Genomic DNA, 9,303 nt, shown 5'->3' on the forward strand with positions numbered 1-9,303 from the left:
AAATTAAAAAATATAAAAAAAATTTATATAGATAAATTATAAAAAATATTAAATTAAAATAAAAATTAAACAAATAATTATAATAAAAATAAATAAATAAATAAAATAACTGTTCCGATATCTCATAATTATAGTGGGGTACGCAGAATTTCTCAAAAATACTATTAGCTTGGTTTCAAAGCCAAGTAGTGTTATAATAACCATATATTTTGCATGCTCCAAGCATTCGTCTATGGAATAAATGAAATGATTGATAAGTAAGAGGAAAGTGTAGCTAGGGACGAAAAGGGGGAAAGGAAAGTTTGGAGGAAGAGTCAAATGAGCAATGAGAGGAGAATTCGTCCTCGGAGTTGGACACTATTCGATCTGAGTGGCACAACACTGGTTTTTACAAGTGATGCATTCAACAACCAAGGCCACGGCAACCAAGATTTATCTTCTGCACACATTCTTTCTTCTGCTCCAGCCAGCAGGAACAACCAAACATCCTCTGATGCACCTCATAGTAACAACAACGTTGATACACGCAGGAGGAGCCAATTATCATCTCATGCAGACGTACCCATCACTAGTACTGATCATGTCTCACCCAGATGGGACCATATCAAGAATCCACCTCCACCTCCAGCTCCACTCCTAGTCCCACGTTACCAACCTTCTCCTCTTCACCATCCTTCTTCCTCTCCTCGCCCTTCAAATTATGGTACCCATATCTCATTATACTTTAACCATATCCACCTCTCAACAAATTCACTTAGAGTAACTCAATTTTATGATATATTATCCATGTGGATATCCAACACATCATACATCATGCTCACACCAAGAACGGAACATTTAGAGCCAAAAATTTGCATGAACACTTGTTGAGTTAGATTTTAGACGAGTTATATAAGTTTCTTAATTTCAATCCATTTTTTCTCATGCAGGCACTAACCGTGGTACTGTTTCAACCAACCGGGACCATATGAAGAAGAATCAGACTGTGAGTCCTTACCGTGATCCTATTGCTGTTTCTCATCAGTTTCTTCTTCGTCCCACTGCTACTCCTCTGTCTCTTCGCGGTATCCATCTCTCACTAAAATTTGAATTCTTTGACCATAAATTTCAATCCAGTTTTTGCAATGTCATTTTATCAAATTTGGTTAAATTTCTTACCTGGAAGGGGTGACCAAGAAAAAGGTTGAGTTGGGTTTATATCTATTCCTTCTCATTCTGAAATTTTATCAGATTATTTATTTAAATTTGAATTCAACCAGATCAATACTCAAAATATATGAACTCATGCCGGATTAACTCAACATTATAATATAATATGCCAATATTAATATTATAATATATTGTACAATATACATTTTTAAATAATTAATATTCTTATAAATATAATATTAAGTTATACAAAAAAAATCCGTTAAATAAAATAGTTTATTATTGATATACAATTGTCAAAAAAATTTAAAGAATGTAAGATAGTAAATGAAGCTGGAAAAATATGAATTCAACCTAAGAAAATGTTTCAATGAGTCAAATTTAAAACCTAAACTCCTCTTTTCGAGACTAGATTAAATCTTATTCATCTTATTATAAAATTTGAAAACTATGGGGATATGTGATTTTGTTAAAAAATTATTGAATTAAAAAATGTATTTGTGCTAATAAAAATTGAAGAAATTTTATCTCTGCTGGAATTTTATTTATTTTTTTTGTTTTATGTGAGTTTTTCAAGGAACAAGTTTATATTCTAACATATATAGGCAGAATGGTCTTTAACAAACATTTGTCTTTGTCCTATATAACTCAACTAAGAAGAAGAAGACGGTGATGAAATGTTGTGCTTGTAAATCTAAGTAGATTTTGAATTCTCATCTTTCTTTATGCATCTTGTTTTGCTTAAAAATATTTTGAAGTGGAAATTAGACTATGTCGGGAGATGCGACCTAAAACAATGGATCATGGGAAAGAGGTTAAAATTGTGATAAAGAATTTCCTCTTATAACATGAAATTCCCTTGTGCAAATCGCTTAGTCACACAATACGAGTCGAATCTCAACATGCAAAGTACATGGGAACAAATTTCCACACGCTTCATGAACAAGGAAGGAGGAAGCAATTATAATTGTGCTTCAAGGAAGTTCTTGGCTACTGAGAATCACATGCCCCGTTAGGACACTCGAGTCTTCAGCAAGCAAACCAAATTGCACAAGTGTCAAACTTGGTGTGTCCAAGTACCGTTTCTGAAGAAACTTACAAATATTTACTCAAATTCAATTCTATCCTATGTAGGTTATAAAGATGTCTTTAATTTTTTGTAAAAGTTAAAGCAAAGACTTCAAAGATAATAAAATTGGATGTTTAAGATTTTCCTTTTGAATAAAATTGCAGAAAAAATAATTTGTATGAATATGAATAAAAGCATTTGAATTTGATTTCGCTAGATCATCTTCACATATATTGGACAATCAATTGTTAGTTTTTAATTCAAATTATTCCAATAATCATAAATTTAATGAAATTCTAATTTTTTTAAGTGTGAAAATCTAAGTTTTTTTGATTAGTCTCCCAATATCATCTAAATTTAACCAAACGACTTGCATTATAATAAGAAGTTAGAAAAATTGGCTAATACCTAAGTTTTATTAATTTCATCTTTCAATTCACATATTTAAAAGCATTTTTCAATAAAATTCAGTCTTAAAAAAATCATGGGTGATCAAACCAAAATAACCATTAAAAATAGAAAGAGAGAAAATAAATAACTAAATAAAACATTAATAATTAATTTTAAAAAAAATAAATACATGGATTTAATTGAGTTACATCAACATCTAAAACGAGTGAGTTTAGTTACTCATGGTCATCAAGAAATTAAAAAAGGATAAAAAGACACATATGATGAATGGAGATGTCATGAAGGTGTCATGTAATCATCCTTTTTCTATAAATAAATAAATAAATAAAATGTCATTAGAATGTGAGATAGGTCATAACTTCTTTATTGGGCCTTTAAATAATAACAGTAATAATGATTCTTATCAGATGTGTGGTTAAATGACAAAAAGTGTTGCTCAAGCAAAACTATTTTATCTTTTGGAGTTTGACTCTCTTAAGTATGATTACTTCTCATTTAGGTTTAGCTATTTTTATTTGTCTTGCTTAAGTGATCAAAAGTGGTTCACGTGAGTTAGAGTCCATCTTTCCACAAATTCCTTCACCCCATAAAAGATAACCAAAACTAAACTAAGAGTAAATAAAACTCAGAAAAAATTTAAATTTATTTATTTATAATTTTACAAAAAAAAATTAACTTCAAAAAAAGTTCTAAAAGCATACAAAATAATAATTTTCATAATATATTTAGTAAAATCATAAGGAAATATATGTAAAGTCTACACAATACAACATTTAGAAAATCACAAGCAATGTTAAATAATAACAAAACATACAACTCGTCATGTAGAGATCATAGTGATTTAAGATTTAAGGACTACGTATATCATAGTCATTTTGAGAATTGTTTATGACATATGTTCATAACTTCTTTATATAGTGATTTTATGGCAAGACAATCTAATATTTTGTTACATAATTAATGTAAAGATTTAATATCTTATATTTATAATCTCTAATATGAGGTCATTGCTCACATACTAATCTCAATATATTATTGTTATCCATATTAACAAAAATACTTTACTAGATATATTTAAGAACTATTTTACAAATTTTATTATGTTATGATATGCACATAAATGAAATGCTCTATATCATTTATAAATGAATAAAACAAGATGCTAAAGTATATTATAATATGATGGCCACCAGGACTTGCACCACCAATATTAACCAAGTCTTATCTTGTACGTTTGTCTATTTAGACAATTATGGTCTAAGTTATACCACTAAGTTTTTTGTTTGTAAAATTGTTTGAAATTGTAAAAAAAAATACTTAGGAATGAGCCAAAGAGAATTGTGTGAAAAAAAAATGCAATTTTGAAATTAAAAACAGATGCTATATCAGTTCTAATTTGAACTAGTGTAAAGGAAATTTTGTACATCATTTTTTAAAAAAAAATTAATGTAAAATAGTTGTTTTAAATTATAAAAGTAACATCACATTACTTGCTAGGTTGGTTACTATACAATTGGTTGAACAATGTAAATAGTGATTTTGCTGAGGTGAAAGCATACAAAAAGTAGAAAAGGTTGATACAAATCACGAAACCACTGCCCCAAGCTATGATCCTGTCATTAGTCCTTACAATTACGAGTGGAAATACGGATACAACACGAATTTGAATGCTCCAGTGTTCAAGTACAGGCCTGTGAAGAGTCTGAAGACCAATTGCACGGTTGAATAACAGATCATGATGTAGAAATTTTATGTGCCTACTAAGATCCTTATTCTACATGGAGATCACGCTTAACAACACTGAAAATTTTCCAGAATGCCAAGGTTGGAGAGAATAAGATCGAGACTTATTTTTCACCTTAATTGAAAAGAGGAAGGCTATAATCAAGGACCTTGTCAAGATTAAGATGAATTGTGAAAGAAGAGGTCATAACATTTCCCTTTGTCTTGGAAGCATTCACACAACATTTATCAAGCCTAATAAGATGACCAAGCTTACCTTTGAACAGAAGGTCACGTGTATCACTAACAATGTATGCAAACAGTTTGTTTGAATACAAACTTAAAGAGTTTATTTAGAGTCTTTCTACTAAAAATAAAGAACTTTTTGTGGTGAAAAAAGTTGTCAAAAATTCTTTTAAACTCGTATAAGTTTTATGTCAAAGAAAAGAAATATCATTTTCCTATGAGGCAAATCAGGATAACAAGGAGAGCCTTGAAGTGTGCAGAATTTGAAAGAATTCTTCCTAATTAACATTCGTTTGCCAAAACTACCTATCCATTTGTTCATCCTTTTCTAACACATTTTGCAGAGAATCCTGCAGTTGAGTATTCTGTGGAGGAACCTGAAGATCAACCACTGACATCAACTTATGCTTATCCAGATGATTTGCATGCGAGGATTTCCATTATGCAAGAGTTAGTTTTGAGTATTAAACACGAAATTCGTGAGGAAAGACGATTGCGTTTAAAGGCAGAAGACGAGATCTCTAGAGACGTGGCTATGCTTAAAAGGCAGATGCAGTATCAAGACTAATTCTTTTACCGATTCCAAAAGGAAAGTAAAGACTTGAAGAAAAAGTTATAAGAAGGATACGACAATTAAGGGGAGAATTTATAGGTATTTATTGTGATAGATAACAGTGTTTTACCTTTATCATATGTGATAAGTTAATGAAAGAAATAATTGTAGCATTTTGTGCCTCAACTTCATTCCAAATATCTTTGTGTCATGTAGGTGAAAAACTATATCTTATTAATATTAGGTTGTGTATAAATATCAAGATACATTAATGCCTCGACAGCATTAAGATATGCTACCTGCTCTCTAGCATTTCAAGAAAAATCTTCATGCTCATTTGAACTATGGACCTCTTGAAAGCCTGAACATGAAATTGGTGGAGAGAAATTACAATCAATGTTTATGATACTTTGAATAATTTATTGTTCAAATTCACACATTTGTGTCATTCTCAGTTTGAGTTGTAACCCAAGATCCATATGAAAAAAGTATGATGATATAAGAAGTTTTGCATGATAAAGTAATTTTACTTCCTTTCACCCACAAGATACAAGACAGGCCACGAGACCAGGAGTGAAATAAGCTCTAACCTAAGAATCCAGCACAAGTGCATCAATATTTCGTTTTCCTTCAGGGCCCTTGGTATACCATGATAATACATAGTCTCCATAAACAACATCCCGGTATTTAGCAGGTGATGACTCATTTATCAATTCAGAAGCAGGGGAGATCTTGACTGTCTTAGCAGGGTCATGAAATGTCGCCACGGAGAGCCTTGCTCTATCAGGATTAGTAATTGCTCTATGCTCACAGCTCCTGTACTTTCCATTGGTTATAATCTGGTGCCAAAAGAATTTTCTGTTAGTAGAATGGAAAACTTTCAACTTTTTTTCTCATTGAATTAAACCCAATTTTTATTTAACTTAATGAATGAATGATCTAGCAGGAGAACATAGTTAAATCACAAGTCATCAGAATCCGCTGTTAAAAGGGCACATTGTAGAATACTGAATACCATATTTACAAAGTAAAATGACTTTAACAAAGGCTTATAACTCGGTAAGAAACATTGTATGCTAATTTAGCTGAACTCAATGAATCAAAAGGACACTGCCATTTTTACCAGTTCCAAATAATCATTCTATAAAGAAAAAACACAATCTCTTTTCAACAGAATTTTTCACCATACCCCATTTCCCCTATTGAAGTGGAACAGCTTGCAATATTACATATAATATAGTATTCAGTAAATCATAATTGAGTGATAATACACGTACAACAATTTATACTGTATCAATTCAATCAACACTGGCCGCAAATAGATCATCCTAGCCATTATTCCTTTGCAATGTACTTATGCACATATAATGTTTTACTTTTAAGACAATTGCACCGAATTTATGCTATACCATACTCGTGCCACACATTTGCTCCCATATATCCGTTTGGCCATGCCCAAGAATTTAAATTTTAAAATTTAAAATAAATACCTTCCCCAAAACCCTTCAAGCAGCTGGTTTTTTAACTCTCAAAGCACTTCAAATAAATGGCAAGGCAACTAATATTCTCTAAAACACTTAATTTCATATTAGAAGAATGCTGACACACTCATTAAATTTTCTTTCTTACACACTTACACTTTCATCTATTAGTTCAAATTCCCGTAACTCTCACTACTTTGGGAATAAAACCCACCAAATCAGAAATGTGACCCAGTGAAACTCTCGTGAATTTCACCAAATAAAAGAGTGTAAAAAGAAAGTGTTGTAGGGTCTATTGCAAGCATATTTCTTCGTATGAAAAGCACAACACAAAGTACAAAAAGGACAAAACTTAAACAGTGTATGTGTAAATCCGTGGTGAGTTGAACTCACCATGACTTTTAGAAGCAAAAAATAATTACTTTTACGGTGAATTCACCATGATTTAATTATCCACCATGGTTCTCTACCACCAAATCAAACACACTAACAATTCTTTACTCTTTTAAATCAGAATTAGAATTTCATCTTCGTACTCAAAACATGGAAGGTTTACATTAGATGTCAATTTTGCCTAACAATACTCGATACAACTACCTCAAAACATACAAATTCCAAAATCAATACTATAATTACGCAACTGTTTCTTCCAAACATCACTATCCGGTTACTGAGATAAAACTCCAATTCTGATCGAAAAACAACACCAACAACAGTATATAAGAAATCGTAGCTAAGTTTTGTTTAAGTCGAATGCAAAAATCAAACTTTCAACCAAATTCCCAATTTCATTGCGAGAAAGTAGAAAGAAAAGGGGTGCATTTGTTTACCTCAGTTTGATCAGCCAAGAGAACAAGAACAGCATCCTGCAAGGGCTGAACATTGACCCACGTGTCACCCTTGAGAACCTGAAGCCCGCCAACATCATCCTGAATGAGAAGCGTGATGGCCCCCATATCCGAATGGGACTGCAACCCCAGCGTGAGGTCCGGTTCGGGACACGGAGGGTAATAACTAACCGTCACATTCTGATAAAACTCCCCAACCGCATCTTCAATACGCGAAGCTCGCAACCCAACACTCTCCGAAATCACACCCAGCACCTTCTGCGCCAAACCCTTCATCTCCTCGCTGTACCTCGCCACCGTCTCCCGGTACTCGGGGGGAAACTCCGGCCACCGGAGAGGGTTCCGCCGCGAGAGGGGGAGCGTGTGGTGGTCGAAGTAGTCCCTCCAATCCAGCGCGGTGGAGGAGGACTCGGAGGTGGAGGCCAGCATCTTGCTTCCGTATCCCTCGGAGGCGGGGGCGGCGGGGGAGCAGGCGTAGCGGAGCTTTTCCGGCATGGGGGTGTCGATGAAGAAGGAGAGGGCGGCGCGGCGGAGAGCGGCCAGGAGGGAGGGCGGGACGCCGTGGTTGGTGACGTGGAAGGCGCCCCAGTGGCGGCAGGCGTGGGCGACGGCGGCGAGGTCGAAGGAAGAGAGGTCGATGACTGGAAGGGTCTGTGTCGGGTCGGGTTGGCGAACGGGTCGGGTTTGCGGTGGTTGGATGTATTGGGGCGGGACCCGGGAGAGACCCGATTGGGCGAGAGATTGCACCCTCGTCACGTTCCCTTCGTCGCTTACTTCCATTGGATAATGGAATGAGAGTGGCACGGATCGCTTAATAACTATTTTTTTTATATATTTTATACTATTAAAATTAAAATAATAAAAATATATTAATTTAATTGATATTATGATTAATTTATTAATTTTAAGTTTTTAATTTTAATTAAAAATATTTTTAACAATTTTTTAAAATAAAAAAGTATAATAATAAAAAAAGATAAAAATTAAGATAATTACTGAAAAAAGTATCGTATAAATTTAAATTAATATATTACATGAAATGTCTATTGTTGATCTGCAATCTGCATCATTCACCACGGATTCCAATTCTCTCACGGCAAGGCTCTAAATTTCCAATCATTTCTCCATGTTTATTCTTCTCACTTAAGATCTATTATTAAGTCCAGTGATAAAATTGTGTGTATATATAATATAATGAAATAAAGCTTCTTTTAATCAAAATAACAAATTTAAAATTTAAATAAATTTGACAATAGAGAAATAGTAATTTCCCATGTAAAATAAAAGTCAAAATAAATCTTTCAAAAGTGTTCACCATTTGAAAATATGTCAACGGTGAAAGAGAATAAGAAATGAAATTAAAAGTTGAATTCTGATACTGAAAGGAGGACTGCACAATTAATTTAAAAAGATTGTTACATCACGCCTCAGTTTATGAAAGTACAAAAATTTCTATCCATAATTTTTATCCTCAAAGGTTGTTTATAGAGAATCTTGTAATAAAAAAAAACATTTGAATTGAAGCAACATTAGTAAGTCAGTTTGATGTATATGAATAAAATATGTTGAATGTGTCAAACTTTTTACAACTATAAATTAGAGTTTAAAGTACCAACGATTAAATGATACTTTTTAAGATTTTTTTGTAATTCACGCTAATGATAACATATTTGACATAAAAAAATTATTTCTTTTTCAATATGCATGAAGTTAGAAAAAGTTTAAACTTATTTGGATATAAGTTAAATACAATATTAATGTATACTTTTTTCATTTGTACGAAGAGTTAATTAACTATATATTGTTAGTGTAAAGTTTTTTTAC

General features: G+C 32.6%; 2 protein-coding genes across 4 annotated transcripts; one reads left to right on the top strand and one right to left on the bottom strand.

Annotated features, from left to right (window-relative positions):
• Positions 1-192: 192 nt before the first annotated feature.
• On the top strand, positions 193-5,398 carry LOC109805414 (uncharacterized). 3 transcript variants are annotated; one of them, XM_020367473.3, is made up of 3 exons: positions 193-703; positions 930-1,064; positions 4,942-5,398. In XM_020367473.3, exons 1-3 carry the CDS (start codon positions 319-321, stop codon positions 5,163-5,165), a joined length of 744 nt encoding a protein of 247 aa, XP_020223062.1. In that variant the 5' UTR covers positions 193-318; the 3' UTR covers positions 5,166-5,398. The 3 variants fall into 3 exon arrangements, with proteins under 3 accessions (XP_020223062.1, XP_020223063.1, XP_020223064.1); XM_020367474.3 differs by lacking the exon at positions 4,942-5,398 and adding an exon at positions 2,026-2,687 and having other exon boundaries at positions 199-703; XM_020367475.3 differs by lacking the exon at positions 4,942-5,398 and adding an exon at positions 1,908-2,689 and having other exon boundaries at positions 205-703.
• A 139-nt stretch (positions 5,399-5,537) lies between these two features.
• On the bottom strand, positions 5,538-8,293 carry LOC109805413 (2-oxoglutarate (2OG) and Fe(II)-dependent oxygenase superfamily protein). Its single transcript, XM_020367472.3, has 2 exons — positions 7,462-8,293; positions 5,538-5,989 (listed from the first exon to the last, which is right to left on the bottom strand). The coding sequence occupies exons 1-2, from the start codon at positions 8,257-8,259 to the stop codon at positions 5,741-5,743; spliced, it is 1,047 nt and encodes a 348-aa protein (XP_020223061.1). The 5' UTR covers positions 8,260-8,293; the 3' UTR covers positions 5,538-5,740.
• Between the last annotated feature and the right edge of the window lie 1,010 nt (positions 8,294-9,303).

This window comes from Cajanus cajan, chromosome 3 (genome assembly GCF_000230855.2).
Source record: "Cajanus cajan strain Asha chromosome 3, NIPB_CcT2T_4, whole genome shotgun sequence".
In the NCBI taxonomy this organism is placed as follows: domain Eukaryota; kingdom Viridiplantae; phylum Streptophyta; class Magnoliopsida; order Fabales; family Fabaceae; genus Cajanus; species Cajanus cajan.

Coding starts and splice junctions, on each gene's coding strand:
- LOC109805414 (XM_020367473.3), top strand. CDS start 319: ATGAGCAATGAGAGGAGAATTCGTCCTCGGAGTTGGACACTATTCGAT. Junction 704..929: donor TCCTCGCCCTTCAAATTATG/GTACCCATATCT, acceptor TTTCTCATGCAG/GCACTAACCGTGGTACTGTT. Junction 1,065..4,941: donor TACTCCTCTGTCTCTTCGCG/GTATCCATCTCT, acceptor CACATTTTGCAG/AGAATCCTGCAGTTGAGTAT.
- LOC109805413 (XM_020367472.3), bottom strand. CDS start 8,259: ATGGAAGTAAGCGACGAAGGGAACGTGACGAGGGTGCAATCTCTCGCC. Junction 5,990..7,461: donor TCTTGGCTGATCAAACTGAG/GTAAACAAATGC, acceptor TTTTGGCACCAG/ATTATAACCAATGGAAAGTA.